The sequence below is a fragment of the Athene noctua genome, chromosome 5, assembly GCF_965140245.1.
Source record: "Athene noctua chromosome 5, bAthNoc1.hap1.1, whole genome shotgun sequence".
In the NCBI taxonomy this organism is placed as follows: Eukaryota; Metazoa; Chordata; class Aves; order Strigiformes; family Strigidae; genus Athene; species Athene noctua.
In genome coordinates, this window is record NC_134041.1 from 38,525,288 (window position 1) to 38,545,583 (window position 20,296).

General features: G+C 37.0%; 2 protein-coding genes across 6 annotated transcripts in view; one reads left to right on the forward strand and one right to left on the reverse strand.

Annotated features, from left to right (window-relative positions):
• LOC141960876 (rap1 GTPase-GDP dissociation stimulator 1-like) overlaps positions 1–15,019 on the forward strand; it is a 42,451-nt gene extending 27,432 nt beyond the window's left edge. Inside the window, exons 7-12 of one of the 4 annotated variants that reach the window (XM_074907084.1) lie at positions 2,280–2,414; positions 4,890–5,015; positions 8,460–8,599; positions 9,519–9,645; positions 10,690–10,818; positions 12,057–15,019. In XM_074907084.1, coding sequence (XP_074763185.1) covers positions 2,280–2,414; positions 4,890–5,015; positions 8,460–8,599; positions 9,519–9,645; positions 10,690–10,818; positions 12,057–12,208 — 809 coding nt within the window. In that variant the 3' untranslated portion in view covers positions 12,209–15,019. The remainder of the gene's footprint in view (positions 1–2,279; positions 2,415–4,889; positions 5,016–8,459; positions 8,600–9,518; positions 9,646–10,689; positions 10,819–12,056) is intronic. The other 3 variants (XM_074907083.1, XM_074907086.1, XM_074907087.1) reach the window with 3 other exon arrangements.
• TSPAN14 (tetraspanin 14) overlaps positions 2,423–20,296 on the reverse strand; it is a 79,577-nt gene continuing 61,703 nt past the window's right edge. The window contains exons 8-10 of one of the 2 annotated variants that reach the window (XM_074907089.1): positions 19,843–19,962; positions 17,906–17,963; positions 2,423–2,545 (exon numbers count right to left, since the gene is read on the reverse strand). In XM_074907089.1, coding sequence (XP_074763190.1) covers positions 2,517–2,545; positions 17,906–17,963; positions 19,843–19,962 — 207 coding nt within the window. In that variant the 3' untranslated portion in view covers positions 2,423–2,516. Of the gene's footprint in view, positions 2,546–14,282; positions 17,964–19,842; positions 19,963–20,296 lie in introns of those variants that run through there. The other variant, XM_074907090.1, reaches the window with a different exon arrangement.

Below are 20,296 nucleotides of genomic sequence, written 5' to 3' on the forward strand. Positions count from 1 at the left end.
CAGTCTCATGTTTGTTTGGGTTTTTTTTAAAGCAAGCTAATCATATATACATCTCTCCATCTCCACCAAACTTCCTTTCTAGAGTCCTTTCTTTCCCGTCTTACACCTTGCTTCAAATCAGCCATTGGGCATCATGATTCTACAAATGCCATAGAAATGCCCTTGGTGTCTTTAAACTGGCTACCTTCAATTTATTCAGCTAAATGGCTTGCTTTGTCAGTCACTCTTCTCTCTCCCTCTTCCCCACAACCCATTAGAAGTTTCATGTGGAAAAAGTGAATAATCCCTCTCAGGCCCCAGTATGTGCCACTGATGTATGCACAGCCTTTAATCTAAGAGAAAAAAAAATCCTATGGAAATCTGATCTAAGCATCAAACTACTTCTGAGGCAGTGAAAAGATGACAGACAGCTTTTACAGCTATGAAAGTGGGTGTTCCTATCAGACTTTAACTATAAACCATTAAATTGAAGGTTCTGCTGCTATCCAAGCAAAACTCCATAGGAGAGAGAACCAGTTTGGAGCTCTGTGACAATCAAAGTAAGGCATCTGTTAATGGGTTCTGCCTAATTGCACTTTACTACAAGAGGAAAAAAATGCTCTGCTGTTCTTTGGTTTGAAAGGTGAGGGGAGGAGAGAAATTAAGTTCAATTAAGGTTAGTCAACATGAAGATCAAAGTATTTTGCCTGCAGAATTTTGTCAGACAAAAAGAGATGGTCTATTCCTAGAGAACCTGCTCCTAAAGAGGACTGGGCAATTTTTCTCATATACTCTGTTCTCCATAGATTAGGACTAGGCAAGAGAACATCTGAAGAATCACAAGCAAAGCCATCAGCTTTAGAGAATGTACGCATAAATTCATATCAAAAGATTTTTGCATGAGTAGAATTTGATTGATTTCACAGACTGACAGTTCTCATGAAAATATCCACTTACATTTTATAAACATTTGACAAATTCTTATTTAACATACGTAGTAATACAGGGGAAAAAAAATGCTACTAACTGAAGTGCTGAGATTAAAGGAATAGTAGGCATTAGTTCAAAAGACAACATGGAATTGTTTCTGCTACTTTGGGGAGAAAATAATATTCAAACCAGCAAAGGTGCTAAAATTACTAGAGCCATTCTTAAGTGGTATACACATAAAGATTAGAAGTCTGTACATCTTAGGCATTCAGTTAGTACCACGAGAAACACCTAAAGATACTTTTGGCCATATTCTGTATTTGCATGAATTCTGTACAGTTCCATGGATAACTGTTTACTCCAGGTGAAGATGTGGTATTCCTATATAGCATTTACACTTGTTTTGCCATGTTTGAGCAAACAGCATTCACATGGTAACAGCACAGCAGTAAGGAAATGTTGACCAGTGTCAGGAACGTGCTTGTCGTGAGGTATAATAAACTGCATAAAGTAAAATATAGAAAAATATTTGCCACGTGTTATCTTCAAAACACTTTCTTCAGGAAGGATGGAGACCATAATATGGAGGGTTTCCTTTTGCTCTTCAGGAGAGCTCACCTCCTATCAAGATGAACTATGTAGCTTCTGATGACGAAAGGGCTGTCACCTCGGTAGAGCAAGTTCTCAGAGGGAAACATGCTGACAAAATACTGCAGAGCATGCACTGGGAAAAATGGTAGTTCTTTCTAATGTACAAATCCGCTCTTTCACCCGTATTAAACAGATCAGAACTCTCTAGATCAACTCATCTTTTCCTAGGTTCATATGAGCGCAATACAATTAGACCTCATTTCAGAAAGTGAGTTTCTCAAAAGAGGTATGAAAAGGCTAGGCCTGACTATTTCGACAATTAGTTAATGACAAATTATTTGATTCAATACAAGAAGTAACATCAGTACAAACTTAGTAATGAGACTCACAGATTCACCATTGAGGGATAAGATCCCTGATCTCACAATAGTCTTGAGTAGTAGAATAGCAAAATAGAAGTATTAAAGCTATCTTGTGGAGAAACGAAACCAGTATTCCACCATATACAGAGAGGAAAATAAAGTAGCATTGAGGGAGCAATTCACCGGAGAATATATGCTTTTGAATATGACAATGGCTGTCCCTAGAAAGCTCTGTCAAGCTAAGCTTTACTTATGTCTAGAGGTGAAGGCTGTAAAAAGCAATGCAAAAGCTATAGTCTCAATCCTATCAAGACATGAAAACAGTCAAGTCAAAGACTCCCTGAATTCTCCATTTGCATGATTAATTTCAATCACTGCGTTTCTCTCTCACCTGCTTGGGTTTGCCTCTTTCTTCAGATGGCAACTGTGTACGAATGGTACAGCTGGGAGTCATACACCAGCTTCTGGATCTTTTGGAGAAACATGTAGAGAGTGGGGACATCTCTGTTCAACATGCTGCACTCAGTGCACTTCGAAACCTTGCTATACCAGGTACAGAGTTTGAAGACAACTTACTGTGACTGTCTGAAAAGATGGATCATTTAATGGAGATCTGTGCAGCTCTGTCCAAGACATCGAATCCAGTTCCTTGTATTATGAGGGGCAACTGAGCTTTTTTACCCCTGCAGAGACACATACGTTTGAATAATTTATCAGGACTTCTCATGTACATAAAGGGTCTAAATATAATGAAGTATGATGTCATTGCCAGCTACTGAAAGGGGTTTCATACTAACAGCATACAGCAGTTCAAGACAGAAATGCAGAACAGGGTTTATAGCTGTAATAATCTTATAGCCCATACTCTGTATTTAAAACTATCACACCACAGATGGTAGTAGGGATTTCATACATCTGCTCCTCTTTCTATAAAGCCAATATTTATTGCAAATTAAGCCTTTGTAACACACTTTGAAACTACAGTACTTAAAGGGGGCATATAAGAAATATGTGGACAGACATTTTGGTAGGGCCTGTTGCAACAGAACAAGGAGTAATGGTTTTAAACTAAAGAGAGAGTAGACTTAAATTAGATCTAAGGAAGAAGGTTTTTTTACAATGAGAGTGGTGAAACACTGGAACAGGCTGCCCAGAGAGGTGGTAGATGCCCCATCCTTGGAAATATTCGTGGTCAGGCTGGACAGAGCTCTGAGCAATCTGATCTAGGTATGTCCCTGCTCACTGAAGGGGAGTTGGACTAGACCTTTAAAGGTCCCTTCCAACCCCAACGGCTCTATGATTCTACTCTTGTGATGTTTTGCCAATACACATCAGAAAATTGTGCCGCTTCTCATCTCAAATTTACTGCTTCCATGTGAAAGTGCAAGTCAGGTCAAAAATGTTTTGCTAGAGACTTAACAGAACAGCACCCTGGAAAGCAGGCCTTACACTGCTATAGAGTACTCTAGAGAAGAGCATGACACCAGTGCTATTTTCTGAAAATAGAAGAACATTAAGTTGTCTGCCAATTTTATGTAAGCTAGACAGCGTGCTTGGTTTAACAGTTTTATATGTAGTCATTGCTCTGAACAAGTGAGAGTCCCAGAATATACCAGTTGCTACTTTTTGTCCACTTCCTTTTAAAGCCAGATGCACACTAATTTCTTCTTGCAGATAGGTCTCTTCAGAACTTCACCTATTTCTTTCAACTTATTTTTTATATGGTCTCAAATAATTTATTTAGTTTGTGTTATAGTATTACCACACTCTCTGAATCATAATAGCCAGCCATGTCTGTCTATTCAGTATTTTAATATACGTATTTCACACCATAAACCCCTCACTGCTTCTTGTGAAGAGATTTTCTATCACCATCCACATCAACAGATAAGAGGCCTGTGTATGTTGTTTCTAATGCTAACAGAGTATACAGTATTTCGACCATGCAAGCCAGCTAGCTTACATCAGTTACAACCTAACACAAAGCTATTAGAAGATAATCATAGAATCGTGAAAAATCAGAGAGCCATCGAGCTGAAATTAGGAGAGTAATTCAGCAATATAATCTGTTACTTGAGGGAAAAAGAAAAAAAAGACTGAGTGCAAATCCACATAAATCATAAAAATTAATTAAATATGGGCCAATACTTGCAAATTAGCAAATGAGAAGTCTTCAATTCTAACAGTGATCTTAAGAGAACAGGTACTTATAAAAAAAATTTTAAAAGTCATTATGCTCTCATGAATGGGGTCAGTCTGTGCCACTGAAAAACAAGGACAATTAAGAGCAAATTACTTAACAGTGTCTGCTTCTCAATTTTCCCAATAAAAGGAGAAAGGGATAGAACAATTATCTCCCTAATTTCACTCTCTTGTCATTACCCTCCCCTCAAAAAAAGGCTTGCAGAAGATGGGAAGAAAATTGCTTTGGAGGAAGAAGCTTTTGGTAACACAGTTAAGCAGTATTAGGACTCTTTCTAGACAAGCTTCTGATTATTGCTAAGGATTACTGCACTAAAAACTGGAGCAAAGACACACAAATTAGGAGAGGAAAGCAGCAAAGGCATGAACAACAGGGCATCAGTGATAATATAAAAATAGCTCCAATAGAAAATACGTTCTCAAGCAATATGGCTATGTAAACCACTTCTGCCACCCAGTTCAGTTAAGATAAGCAAGCATAGGTAAGGACTGCTCATGTGAGTGGGTGAGTGGATGGATAATCTCTTACAACTAGAAAAAGGAAGAGAAACAACAATCCTGCAATTATCCTCTTTTATGTACTTCATTCAAGGCAGGCCTACGTTCAAAAGTAATCAACATATCCTAAGAAGTAATTCCTAGGATTTTTTTAGATCAAAAGAGGAGACTAAACAGCCAGGTAGCCCTGACTTGATTCCTAAGCACTCTAACAAGTCAGACCTTTGCTAAGAGCATAAAATTCAGAACAGTTAATGTCGTATCTACATTTTCAGATGCTTGTGTGGTTACTGAGCTTCACATCAACATCTTTATCCCATTTTCTAGTTGTTAACAAGGTTCAAATGCTGGAGGAAGGTGTGGCAGAACGGATTCAAGCTCTTCTAAGGTCAGAGATGCCTCCTGTACAATTTAAACTTCTTGGAACACTACGGATGTTAGCAGATGGTCAAGGTAGGGAATTGCTAATGTTTACTTATGTCAACTATACACCCCCTCCTCCCCTGCAAGACAACAGATATTGAGAAAACCACAAAGCATCCTATTAACCTAATTGCACTCAATGTGGAGAGGTTCCAGATATGACTGCTGGAGGCAGCAGACCTTCCATAGTGACCCAGTCAGCCTCAGAGATAGATGAGAAACAAACCAAATGGAAAAATCTGCAATAGTCAGTAAGAAATGGCGAAGTCTTACAAGGAAGATGTTTTCCACCAGAGATATGCCAGCAAGGAATGAGTATGATGGAAAAAAAAAAAATCAAGATAAGGTTTTATCATCACAGGAAAGCAAATCAATAGAAGAACTGGAGACTATAAAAGATCAAGGGTAGTTGGGTGGAGAGAGGCAGAAGAAATTAGTTTCTACCTGTCACACAGGTTCTTTATACACATTGCCAGATTTATCTTGCTTGTGTGGCTCAAATGTTGAATTGACTTTGCATATCAAAATATGGGATTATCTACTTGTACTTCATTCAGTTTTACACAGAGGTGGGTACACAAAGGCAAAACACTCACTCTGTGCATATAGTTGCATTTTGATAAACATGCACAATGCCAGAATTATGCCAATTAACTACTACAATATCTTCATTTATTCTCAGACTTCTCTAGCTTCTTACCAGAGTAGAACACAAAAACAAGTGTTGTGGGGTTTGGTTTTTTTGGTTGTGTTCTACTTCTTTCATATCACCACAGCAGTTGTTCTAGAACACTAATCAATCAGTACAGACCACCCTGATGTGCAGGAATAACAATAGGTCAAAATCAGAAAAATTATTACTGTTTTACAATGGGAACTGACAGCTGATATGAAACAATTACAATCACAAATTCATTAGTTATAAGGAAGGGGAAAAAACCCACTCTCCTACATTCCATGCTGCACTCATTTACAGCACTTTGATATGACAGCTACTTGCACCCTTTTCAAATTAATACACATGATATAAAATTTAGGTCTAACACACAATTTGCATTAATTTCCACCCAGTAAAAAGCTGCTTTCACTTCTATTTCACCTAGTAGGAATCTATACATCTACTCATTCTATTAATCTGTTTCTATTTCACCACAGTAGGAAATGGACATTGCAAGACATACAGAAACTTAGTCTCTTCTTCTCAGGCTTTAAAGGAAGAAATCATTACAAGGTCATTTCTCTGAAGCTGTATCTCAATTGTGACAGGGGCGACCATTTAGCTTTTAAAATTGAGACATAATACCACAGATCTAAGTTATCATTTTTTTATTTTTTTTTTTTTTTTTTTACTGGATGCTATTTACCAAATGGTACAAAAAGTCAGAATTTTGCACAAAACGGTACAACTTCTGAATCTGTCGTCTATTCAGTGTTTACCCTTCCTGCCTATTAGCACACAATTCTCCCATCTTTAATTACTTTCTATTCTGTCTACGCATGAGCTAACATTGCCCTTAACTAACTCAGCCTGAAACCCTTAAAAATACACATCTACTAAGAAGTCCACATTAAATCAGTTTAATTGCATTATCTAGTATAAATCTGTTACTCTAGCAATCACTGGACATGCTGAGGCCTACAGACTAGAAGACATAGGTAGGTTTATTTTTAACTATAAAAAATTGCAGTCAGATCTGTCAGCTTCATTACACTAAAGAGATGTTAACATTAACTCCTGTTTTTTTCACTGTTTTGCTTCAGAGGAACAGAAGAATTTGCGCACTTCAACAGCTAGAGGACTTTTAGCTTAACTTAAAGTTCAATCATACACAAAATTAATTTAAATTCGGCATGTTAAAAGGTCCTCCTGTTCCTGTTAAAAATAATTAATTGGTTTTGTTTCAAAGAGCTCTATTGCTGGTAGACATCAGGAAATCCCTGTCAAACTGGGTCAAGACAGCTCTCCTTTGAACAAACCTCTTAGACTGGTTACATTCACCACCCTCTTACCTCTTTCAGCTTTCTATACTAAGATGGATTACCATGATCTCCTCAGACTAACATGTAACATCTGACCTAGAAAAAAAAAAAGGCTTTCTGCTACAGCAGGTAATATGCAGGTGGTTGTGCAACAAGAAGTAACTCTCATCTCAAAACAAACACGTTCAACTAGGCTAGAAACTCAAACATTCCTTGTGGGATTTTTACCTGTGGATTGTTCCTTAGTGTACTAGACAAAAAAAGGAAGCGTCCATCCTTCCTCATCTCCCTACTCAAAATAGCAAGAGTACAGGTTAACATACAGTTTCTGCAAAATGTCCGAAGTAATCATGGTTTATTGACACTGACTTTCTGGTGCACACTCTATTTGACCCTTTCCAGAGTATCTCAAAATAAATGCCACACACAGAGAAAGGGACAGGTAAACAAACAGAAACAGGGTGACACTCCTATCAGCCAAACCTATCCCTTCTGTTCTGGATGTTAATGTTGGTTCTTCCTCAAGTCTCTGCTTCAAGCAAAACTCCAAGAGAAAAACTTCACAGACTTCTAAAAACATGCAGACTTTTCCCTTTCTGAATTTGCTTCCAAAGGAGCAAGGATCTCCCTGGTTAACTTCTTTCAGGCCTAGAACTATTTTAAAAGATGGGTAAAGCAGAAAAAGATGGGAAAAAGCTCACAGACACTATACAGCCCTTCTTAGGGAATGTACCCTATATAGCCCTTCTTAGAGAATGTACACTTCTCCTATGAACACCTTCAGAACACACAACGCACATTTCATGCTCATCTGCTCTGGGAGGCTTTTTTTTCACGTCAGCCACACAGATTAATACTTCTAGCAAGTCTTGAGAGAGGGTTCCTGAAACACAGGGGAATGCAAATTAAAAGGCTCCTACAACCTCTGGGGTAAGTTCTGATGATACCAAATACACAGTTCAACACACATTCTTAAGACCTGAGACATGCAATTACAGACATGCTGCAATTCTGTACTGAGACTTGGCTTTCCATATGATACCAACAATAATTATCACCATTACTGAGAGCACAGAAACAGCAAGAACAGTCTCTTGAAGAGCCCATGATAACATTTCTGCACGGCTCAAAGAGCAAGGGCAAGAAACCAAACAGGAAAGAGACAGTCCTCGTGATTATTTCTGTATAGCAACAGAGTATTTGCTGTCAAAGATATGAAACTACTCATTTTAAGTCCTGCTTCAGTACCCTCTTAAAAATGCTAGGGCTATCAGAACAACTTTGTTCTTTACCTCCAAGAGCTGCCCTAACACAACTGGCATTCCTCAGATAAAGATTTCCAAGATCCCTTAAAAGCCCAATGCTTTAGTTACAGCTGTCAAAGGATACCAAGCTGAGGCCTGCAGTCCCGGCTACTTCTACATTCACATTTCTGTGACAGAAAGACTAAGAAGTCTGATTTTGAATGTCTCCTGATGATGCTTTTCTCTTCAGCTGATGCAGCTGAAATCTTGGGCCAAGACCCCATGCTGCTCAACAGACTTGTGCAGTGGTGCAATGCTAACGACCATGTCAGCGTTCGTGGAGAAGCAAACCGACTGCTAGCATCAATCTTGCGTCACAACAGATCCCAAGTACGAAAGCTGTTGGTCTAATATGTTTCTACTTTAACCTTGTCAAATATTTTTAAAAGCTTGTCAATATATCTAGGGGTTAAGCATTAAACAGCACATAAAACTTTATCATTAAAAACATGAAAGTTCACAGTAAAAACTCCTCTGGTCTGCCTCAGTACCAGTAAGGGGAAGGTAAGCAGAAAAGTAGTGCTATCCATAGCCACAGATACTGCACAGAAACAAGCAACATGGCTACTTACTGTCAATTCTTAACTTTTACCATGGCTTGAACACAGCTTGACAAATGGTAAGTAGGTAAAGATTTTTTTTTATTTCCATAAATATTAATTTCAAATTTCCAATTAAAATGGCAAATATAACCCAGATCTGTCCCGAATGTCAGTCCTCTCTAGGAGCTCCAAAGAGTCCACTGTCCATCTAGCGATGGATGAATCTGGTGTGATCTGTCTCTGCTGACATATTAGAACAGGCTTCTGTTTCTTGTAAATCATGCTATCATACACAGGCATCCCAACCATGCTTTACTTTGAGGCAATGATAAAAAAGTAGATACTATCTGCACAGGCTTCAGTAAAGTAAAACTAATCTTTGGTAGTCTGAAGTCTTGAAATGAAAAACTGGAATAAGATCAAACTAAAACTCTTAAGGCAAAACATACCTAATTTTATATTTCGGTATGCATATACGTGATTTCAAGTGTTGATATTTCAAGCAAATTAGACCAGCCCTAAACAGACACATATGATCAGTGTCAAAAGCAGTATTATCTCTAGTCTTCAAATACTAGTTTGCATTGCAGCAGGCAAAACATTTCCATCTACTCAGAAGCTGAAGAGCGCAATCTCATTTCTCTCTTCATTCTACTTTACTCATAAGCCAGATTTGCAACTGTGATATTTTACCTTTGCTTTACCAGGAAGTGGTCAAAGCCATCCAGGAGGCACAAGCAGTGAAGCACCTGGTTTCCATGACAACAAGCAAGCATGCTGCCTTGCAGAATGAGGCTCTGAATGCCTTGGCAATAGCATCTGCAATCGATTTAGGTATTTTTCTCCCTAAAGCATTTATCTGTACAAGATCCTCAATTATTAAAAACCACTGTCATTGTACATAACATGTAAAAAAAAAAAAAAGCATGTTTCTTGTCTAGATTCAGCTCTTCAGCATGAAGAGGTCAGCCATCCAGAAGATCACAAAGGCAACAGGCTTCAGGAACTGCCTGAAGGTTTTTTGTTTAGGGTAGTCAAGTGATCAGGTTGTGTGGACAGGCACAATCTGTTGAGTAGCATGCTAGAAAAAAAACGGAAGGAAAGTAAAAGTGATGAAGACTAGAGAAAAAGATGAGAAAGTCTAAATGAAGACAAAATTAAGGAAAAATTATGAACTTGAATGGTCAATGAAGACTATAAACAGAGGAAATAATCTTCAGAAGATAGACAACTTGAATACAGGAGAGAATAAAGCAGAAGCATAGACAAAAGGACCTTACAGAAGCCATAACTTAAACAATCAAGAAAACTGCAAAGGTTCTAACTACTTTTACTGAGCTAATTTTTCAGAGACACAGTATAATTTTTTTTTTTCAAATTTTTCCTGTATGACTGATGACATTTGAAAATGGGTCTCAATTTATTACAATAAAGAATCACCACAGAGATCTACCTACATCAGAAGATAAATTGAAGATAGATAGTTAACTTTAAATTTGGAATTTCCTACACCAACAAGCAAGACAGTAAAGAGCCCATTTTACTGCTTGGTCCACCATTAAGGCTCTCAAACTCAATTGGGAAACTAATGTGAGTTAATATTTCTAGCACTGATCATTGCATCTTTTAATCTAGTATAAGGTTATTTTATACAGTCTATACTATACAGGTTCTGTCTTCCAGCATGAGGCCACTGAAAGAAACACTGTACAGAAAATACAGAAATTCTACACTATAGAAAACAGATGCCCCAGATATCCCTGTATATCCAGTTTGAAATGAAGCCAGTCAGGAATGTTATTTTTTAAAAAGCAAGCATGCTCACTTTCTAGCTTCTTTTCAGGTAACAGTTCAGGTATTTGTTTACTTATTTTTCAGAAACCCTTGAAGAATCTTTTAAGGAATCACAGCTCGTCCAAAGCTTACACAAACTTCTACAAGATGATAATACAAGTCCTGAAGTAAAATGTAACTCAATGAGCCTTTTGTGCAGTCTTCTTAAATCAGGTAACTTCATTTTAAGTTGTTTGTGATGAAAGGATGGATATGTGATGAAAACACAAGTGTCTTCCATTACCAAAGTGTGCTGCCTGCTATGTTGCAGTCAGTGAGTACTGAAGGATATTAAAGAGGTTCATTCTTTATTGATCAACAAAAATACCACTAAAGTAGCTTCTTTATGAAAAGTTGATTAAACCATCAGTTGAATAAAAAAAGAAAGGCTTTATTCCAGTGAGTCAGTGTCATAATCAAGTGATGAAATAGCAAAATTAGAGCCTTGGAACAAAGGCATCTTTGTCCAAATTCACTATGCACAAATGTCTAGCAGGCCCAAGTCTGGTATGTACCACAGCATTTTTGTGTTCAAAGAAATAAAGTCTGTATCATCTTCCACAGGCAGGCATCCATTTGTTCTTCTGCCTATGCTGTAAGCCAACCAGAAGCTGAGATAATATAGCAATTTTAGAAATGCTGCCTTTACACAGCAACTTTTAGTAAAACATATGAAGGATACGACTTCAGCTTCTCTCATTCCATGGTTAAGGAAGACTTAAATGCTTTGAGCAAGATCAGACTCATTCTGGATGTGTGCCACTAACTGAAAACAACCACCACCTTGAAAACAGGAGTCCAAAGATCTCATGCTGGTTTCTCACATTTTTATATATAAATCATGTAAATTGAAAACAATGATTGTGCTCAGGCAAGAATCTGCCATAAGAACTGCCTTTCAAGTCCTGGAGCCATCCTACATTGGCAGACAAAATGGATTTTGCAGTATACTCTATTTTTAACCTGTAGCCACACAGATATTAGAACAGGAATATGCATTTGCATCCTTCAGTGCTACTACAAACTACTGACACAACAGATGTGATCTGTAAGACTTTTTCCCAGAGGTGTATACACTTAGCACTTTATAGACTAACTGTAACATTAAGAGTTGAGTCTTACTAATATCAAACAAAAAGCATACAGGCAAAAAAAAATATGAAATTTGTCCTGTATTATATTTTCAACAAAGTGCTTTCCTTCTGTTCAATCAGTTCTTAGAAGTCAAACTGGAGAAAAAAAAACCTTAAACTGCTCAATACTTTAAATGGCTGAAAAGTTATTGAGAGAAATTTATTTAATTTAAAACAGCTCATTTTAAACAGCTAGTACTCCAAACTTTGATCTTACAACAACCGTTGGAAGCCACTATGGCATGGCATGTCACTAAAAGCATTTCATCTCCCTTTCAGGTGATCTGAGACAAGAAATAGAAGCGGACAAGATTAAAGAAACCCTTGAACAACTCTGCAGTCACAACAATGCAAAAGTGGTCAAGGAAGCTGTCACAACATTACAGGTTTTGAGAGGAGAGAGACCCATTAGCCTCCCTTCTTCCCCATAGCAACCCTGCACTGCTGCTGAGGCAAATGCAATAAAAGGCCAGCTTTGCCAACCCTACCTTGCATTTGTCATGCTGCTGCATAACCAACACTACAAAAGCCCAGGTACAGCTTCTGCTTTTAAAGCTGTACATACAAATAAAATACTCATTTGCTCATCTATTTGATCTACAGATACCTGCATTACTGCTGCTTTTCACTGAGCTACCACCAAACAGCAGCAGAAATTAGAAGCATCAGGCAGTTGCCACTTCTGTAATACATTTTAAGCTGTTTAGTTTTGTCAAATCAGGATATCACTTGCAAATTTCTTGTATCAGTGGGACTTCAAAATCTTGACAAAAAAATCTCAAGCTTACTTCATGAAACCCAAAACAATGGGGTTTTAGATTTAGGTGAAAGCTGTAGCTTAAACAATACAAAGGGCTAACTGGCACCAAATCAAACTCTGCACATTGTGTATCAACCTGTGAGGCCAGCTGTTAACTGAACGAGTTAAAACCACCACAAAACTGTACCTTTAAACCAACATCCCCTTCAATTTCCAATTTTAAAGTTCATCTGAGTTTTTACCTGCTAGTGTCACAAGCTATATTCCTCAGTATCTGAAGTCATGGTCTTGTCCTAGTTTTAGAGTTGCAGCTATTATAACCTGGAATGAGACTCAATAGAAGCAAAGTTTACAAAAAACTGTAGTCAATGTCCATACAGTGCTTCGACAAGATACAAATCAAAGCTAGTCAGAAGTTACAAGTGGGCATGTGTGAAGATTTGGAGACAGATGGCATTTCATTAAGTTATCTCCAGTAAGAGAACCTGGCTTTAACTTTAGATAATAGAAAATTCTACCAAAACAAATGTCTCTGAATATTTCTACAGAAACCTTTTGTATTTAAAAACGGTCACTTGATAAAAAAGCTAACAAGATCTAAAGCACAGCTTGTTCTTCTGGGAATGTTTTGAAGCTGTTGAAAGTTATGTTGCAGAGTTGCATTGCCAAGGCCCAACAAATCAAATTCAAACCCCTGTAGCAGGAGATACTGAATAGTTAGGGACTTCTTTTAGCCATCAGTAAAAGCTATTGAGAAAAAGAAATAGAAAAGTACTGATCTTTGAAAAAATTGTTATAAAGCAGGGAATATTCCAAAGTACACAAAGCCTCCTGTTCTCAAACAATTTGAGTATAACTGGCTTATGTCTGTGAAAAAACATTACAATTTCGTTCCTTCAATAGCTTTCCCATTTGCAAAACTATTTAGTTGCCTACCTTCGCCACCAAGTAGCACTTTCAGAAGTACTCTTGAGAAAGGGAATTTCATAAAACCACCCTAAGCAAGTCACTTGGTGAGTAACATGCAAGCAGGTTTTGACAACATAATAAGAGAAAGATATGTATATATATTTATATACACACACATACCCCCCCAAATAGTCCCAATTCAAGTTAAGTCATTCTTATCAGAAGTAATCCAGTCTTAACATTCTAGAGTGTCTAACTGCAAATACTGCATTCTAATATAGCCTTTCTCTATTGATTAAATGTTCCTCTGACCTTATTAAAACTAGAATCAGGTTTTAATGCATTAAAGAAACACTAAAATGGTCAAAGCAGCAGACAAACTTATTTCTGCAAGCCTCATCTTCAAACCTGGAAGTTACTTCCCTTCTGAACTCTTAAGAATAGTTTCAGGAACACTGCTCAGACATGACAAACCACAGACTGTTCAAATCATAAAAGCAGTAACTGTGGATAATGGCAGTCAAAGTGCAAACAGCAGTTTTAACTTTTTTTGGTGTCTACAGATTTAATAATTTCTCTACACCATTCAGCACCTCTTCACTTGTTTATGGCTTTCTATTAACAAGAAAAAAGCATCAGTGTTATCTATTATTCAGCAGCCCAGACTGAAAAAAAATCAAGGATTAGTTTCAGCAAAATATACACATAAACACTGAGAGACCTTTACCATTTTTGTAGTTAATCAACAAATTGCAGTCTCAGTAGCCAGTCTAAACCTTGGAGAGGGAAATACAAGTGACTGGAAGCAACAAACCTTAGAAACCAAACTCCAGGAGTACAAAACATTACATTTTATTTAATCAAATTTAAGGCTTGAGGAAAAAATATATTGAAAGTCACTCAGAAAAGCCATCTCAGAAGGAAAGACAGAACCTCCCCTTCCACTGGCTAAACAACATTCAAGCTGCATGATAAGCCATAGGTGGTAGGGGGAAGGAAGAGGAAAGTATGAAACGGGGAGACAAAAAACCAAAGCAATTTACATATAAGCCAATTGTCACATCAGCCTCAACAGACTAGAGGTCCAAGTCTATCCACATGGCACTGTATGAAGGTCACCAAAACTAAAGACCCCTTGAGAAGAAAGGTTTTACGGAGGAAATTGAAGCTCCTTTGGTCACTGTACTTCTTTCAGCGCTTATATTAATCCTCCTCTTCACATAGAGGGAAACTGTGTCCAAACATATGTATATTAATATAAATAAAAGGGCAGTCACACTGTCAAACATACTGACAAATAAATACATTGCTTCACAGAAATAAATTGTGCTTATTTCCAAGAAATAAAAGTGATCACACTGAAAAGTTTCCTTCTCTCAGTCTAGTTATTCAAGTCTGATCTCATATTTGTCATCTTCATTTCCATTGTAGTGTTTGTGGAGTTGTTCCAAATGCAACCACTGAAATCTCAACATCAACAATTTACCAAACCTCTCTTTGTGAGATCATTGAATTGCTCCTCCTTCAAGACTTCAGAGGCAAACTGCTTTTTCTGACAAGACTTTTTAAAACCATAATCTAAACCTTTAGCCATGAAGTCACTGCACGTCCACAGAGAAGGTGCTAAATATAACTAAGTAGAAAGTGGGAAGAAAGTATTCCCAAGTCTTGGGGTAAACCAGCCAAGAGCCCCAGGGTTTTAAAAGTGATAATGAATAAGCACAGAGAAGTTTATCCACAGTGAAAACAAATCACTCCATGAATTTAAAGATCCTCAAATAGGTTGGTTGAACTTGCTCTCGAGTTCAGTTCCAAATAACTGAAGCATTGATACAAAGCTGGTGTTAATATGGCCAAAGCCAGTAAGAACAAACTGTGGAAAGAAAACACTTCAATTAAATCCTGTTTTACATACAAACAGTACTTCAAAAAGAAACCAAGTACTCATTTGTCTTCAGGCCACTGGACAAGATCTGCAGACATCGGAATCCTGAACTGTGATACTGGCTCCCTGGCTCTTGTCAGCAGCTAATTTGATCAGCATGAACTCCACAGATATCTTTGGCACCATGATGATTTTCAACAATTGCTGAAATTACTTCCCAGCATTAGGATCATTCTGTGGCAAAGGGAAACATAATCCCTAGATGCAATTTTCAATGCAATGTTAATGTTTTACAAATAAGAAATTACAAATGGAAAGCATCCTTCTCCAATTTTACATACATCAGATTATTACACATAACCTTAACAGAGTAAGTCAGTTCATGAGGTGGTGTAAAGTTTCTAGCACCAGAGTTTGTAACAAAGGTTGCTGAACACTGCTTTACTGCTTGCAAAGTAGCAACAGCAGCAAACTTCTGGCTGCTTCTAATGAACTAGATTCAGCAAGTAATACAGACCTCAGATTCAAGACTCTACAGAAGAAATGCCTCTTCTCTCCCCTCAGTGACCTACTGCTGTTGTTTCCTTGTTGTATATCAAAGCTAAAAAAAAAAAAAATACACAGTGCACTTCTAAAAAAATTTACTTTTAGGTTTTCAGATGAGTAATAGCACACTGTTCTCTGCTACTGTAAGGAAATCAGCTGTCCTTATGACAAGCTTCCTCTTCCTGTTGTCTCAATCACTGGCCAAAAAAAAAACCCAACCAACTATGAAAACTGAACTGAAGTACACACAAGAAGTACAACACTGTCTATGAAGTGCTTCACAGATTAAAAGCTAGAAGGATATCTTAACAATCAATACAAAGATTCTTACTGTTGATCAGCTTTTGCCAATGAAATATTCATTAATAAACACAGAATAGAAAAGAGATATTAGAGAGATATTTAAAAGTCTGGCATCCTAAGAAAGCCATATATTTTGGAAACACAAGTATTAAATCCTCCAGGCAGGCTACATGTAGTAAAATATCATTATAAAAATATATACTTTACTAAAATTTACACTAAGTTAGGCACTGTAAATAAACGTGCTCTCCCTGCAAAAAAAAATGATGTCACTGGAAGCAGTAAACAGTGTTAGTTATGTGGCACCAAACTGACAGCTAAAGCTACCTCCAAGAACTTTTCAGCCACATACTTCTATCCTAAAGCTAAAAATACTATGCCAAAGTCTTTTAGAGAAGACTGGAACTCTTACTGAACTACAGATCCATCTATTGAATGCCCAAGAAGGGAGAACAGAAAGAAGGGAGTTTACTTTTCTGATAAAAATAATTTTTAAAAATGCCTTCAGCAAGAATAGTTCAGTTTAATGTAGAAAATTACTGTGAAGAAATTCTAGTTCACGATATTGTGACTGGCATTTGAACCACATATCAGAATACAAGCAGAACTCAGAAGTGAATAGCTTTACAGAAGATTTAAAAATTCAGCAACTCCAATCTTTCACTAAATGAATATTTCCTCATCAAAAACAGATTTCAGTAGGGATCAATGTTGAATTTAAATGGTTTTGGTCAGTCTTGATATTAGCAGTTAGGACATGTGAAGATCAATATAGCAGTTGTGAGAGAAACTAGAAGAAAGGCAAACACCACCAACAGCTAGCATAGCATGCTTGCTACCTAGTGAAACAAGCTGCACTTTGAAATTTCTGCAGACAGCACTTTTTAAAGACATTACTGATTAATAAAAGGCTAAGCATTTTAAAGAGTTTTTCCTTATATAAATAAAGCTTATTTAATTTTTTTTCAGATAGGAAACAGCATCAGGGTTCATACCCCCTTGCCTGAAGTGGAGATTTCTAAATATATAATGCTACAGATAGTCAGGATTTTTCTCCCGAGAAAAGGTTTGCATTTTCAAAACAGCATGTGTTACACAAGCTCTGATGCCGAGCAGATTCCTGCTCCTGAGACATCTATGTTACTCCCAGTCATACAGAAATATCCCTACTTCTGTACAACTGAAAGTCAATTAAAGAACTAAATAGTTTGTGACTTTTTTATCCAATTTCCAATACCATGATGATTAAGGTTGCAAGGTATCTTGCCAAAAAAATGATTGCATGAGTTTACTGTAGCAATTAAACAATTTCAAGATTCTGAAGAAATCAGCACACCTTCTAGAAAGATTACACTGAGACTGATGACAGATGGGAATGAAAACAGAACAATCTTCATGGTAAGCCTTCAAGGAAAAAGTTTACAGCAGTTTCATGTCTCCTTGCTAGAATCTTCAAAATCTGTTCCGCCATGTCTTGTGAAATTTCATTTCTTCAGAGATCAGTGCTGGTGCACTGAGTTGTCTCATTAGAAAAAAGGTAGAAAGGTGTTAAGAGATTTTTGTACCAGCTTCTAACAAAAAGTATGAGCAGGGTAAAATCCATATAAGATTTTTAATAACAGTATTTCACTGTCTGTGCATTTCTTCCACCTTGGTGTCCAACCAATAACCATAAAATGTAGTTTTCTGCAAAACATGTCTGCTTTTATATTCAGAAGGCATTACCTGCCTTTACAGCTTCAATATCAGAAATCAATGTCCTGGCTAGGAAAATCCCAAAAATCTAAAAAGACAAAAGACAAATCATTTGTGAGATGAAACACTTGTAATGTACCACTCTGCAAGATGTTTCTAAAAATTAGAACCTAATACCATTAGTCATTATTGCAGAATGGGAACCCACTTCTTATGTGTTCCTATTACACTCTACTGATACCAGTGCAGCTACTCTGGTGAATAAAGATATGCATTCGAAGTGTTTGCAGGTTCAGATACTTCATAGACAGGATCATCTGTCAAAGTATGGCTATTACTAAAAAGTAATAAAGGCAGCAGAATCTTGCAGGAAATAAAACTCATGAGGAAAATATTCTTTTGTGTAACACTTCAGGAGAATTCAAAATAATAAGCTTCTAGATGCCTTAGAGCTGGAAGAGATCCACTTCGCCAAGTTTTAGTCTTATAACACTCACACTTACCTATGGCTAAAGTTACAAATCAGGCATTTTAATTAATTCCACAATTTTGGATAATCCAGTCAATTTTCTGATAATTTTTTAAAAATACATACAGAATGTACAATTACCCATATTAAAATGAAATTCTTGCCACAAGCAGTAGTGAGAAAAGTCCCAGATTACTCCAATTACATTTAAATTTGGAATTTTAACATTTACTCAAGCTCTTGGGGAAATCTTCCTTGACAAATTAAAGATAAATTCGTAACTCAGCATATTTCAAAAAACATTCTTAGAAAAATAACAGAGATTTAGAAAAAACAAAAGATTTGTTTTAGAAGTAGTCAGGTTATGTCTAACTCTCAGTCCCAACGTGGAATAGTTCAATGCACGAGAAAGACCCAGTTGGAAAATACAAGTGACTGAAAGTGGTTTCACAGAGACTCAGGACATGAGTAAGAATAACAACATCAAGTTATTGCCAGTCACGCTGGCAAAATATTAAACTTCGTATCTTGAACATCTTCCTAACGGAAGGTGTTCTCAGGACAGCACCTCAGGGCCATGGAAGCACTATCATTGGATGGTGAGAACATGTCAAACGCCAGGCACCAGGGGGCAGGATCGCCATGGCTGGGGACTTTGCAGCACGCTAGGTTCAGCTGTCCTCAGTTAAATGGAAAATACATCTGTAGTAGAGTTACAAGTTTGTTATTTCCCACTGAAATGAAGCAGTACCATAGTAAAGAAATTTAGGTAAGTGTAAACAACTGCCACAATGAAAGGAGAATCCACCTTGAAAGAAGTAATTTAATACACTGTATTGAAAATTTTGGTTCTTTTTCTTTGATGTACCAAGCACCGATAAGGTAATGAAGAAAGTCACTGCAACTCCTTCATCCGTTTCTGCTAATATCACTTTTGCAACCTGTTCACTAATCGCCCTCTCTTCCATTCTCAGCTTTTTTTGAGCAGTATGCTACACATCACTTACAAACAGCTGAGTGGTAATCTTCACATGAAGGACAGAGCTCTATTTTAGTCATTTCACATTTGTGATAGAAAGCTGTAGTTCAGATCTGCTGAAGTAGATGATCAGAAGATCTCCCCTCCCTCACAGAATATTGAAAATTAAGAAATAGTATTGTACCACATTGTTTTCTATAATAATCGTATATCAGCATATCGCTATAGTAATGTGTAACAACATACATCACAATCATCACATACTGTGTTATAATTGTCTTTTTATGACAACTTTAATTTGCTTTGAGCAACATAATTTCAACAGAATTAAGAGTGAAAATATCTGCTATCAACTAGGTCCCCATCCCTATTTTTTTTTTTTGCCTTATTATTCTCACACCTAAAAAACTCAGTGTCAAAATACTTACTCTACCTCTCTCCATAACTACTTCACCTTCAGCAGGTCTCTATCTGCAAACTCGAAACTGTTTTCAAAGTAGCATAACAAGAACAACTAACCTGGAGCAGTGAGATAGCTATGAAGACACCTGCAACAATGTAGACATTTCGAGGTAACCAAGCTTCAAGAGCAAGAATACATCCTTTGACAAAAATCTGATCATCCCATTCATTCTTGCTCTGAATGTGGGAAGGAGAAATAAGAATATTACTTTTCTGCTCAAGTTCATTATAAGATCAGTCAAGTACATAATATAGCTAAACTAATGATTTGTCAGTTATGCAGTAACACTTTTACCCAGATTCCAGAAATAAATATATACCCAGATTAAATCAGGGAATGTCAGACACTGATGTTAATATCTTCCTGCAAATCCTGTTATTAGAATACTTTAGAATTATCAGATAATAGAATTCAGAGTTAGACTATTACAATAATTAAAATGCACATTTGAAATGCAAGTCCTACCTCTTTTTGAAATACATCCTTCCCTTTGTTCCATCACTTGTTTTC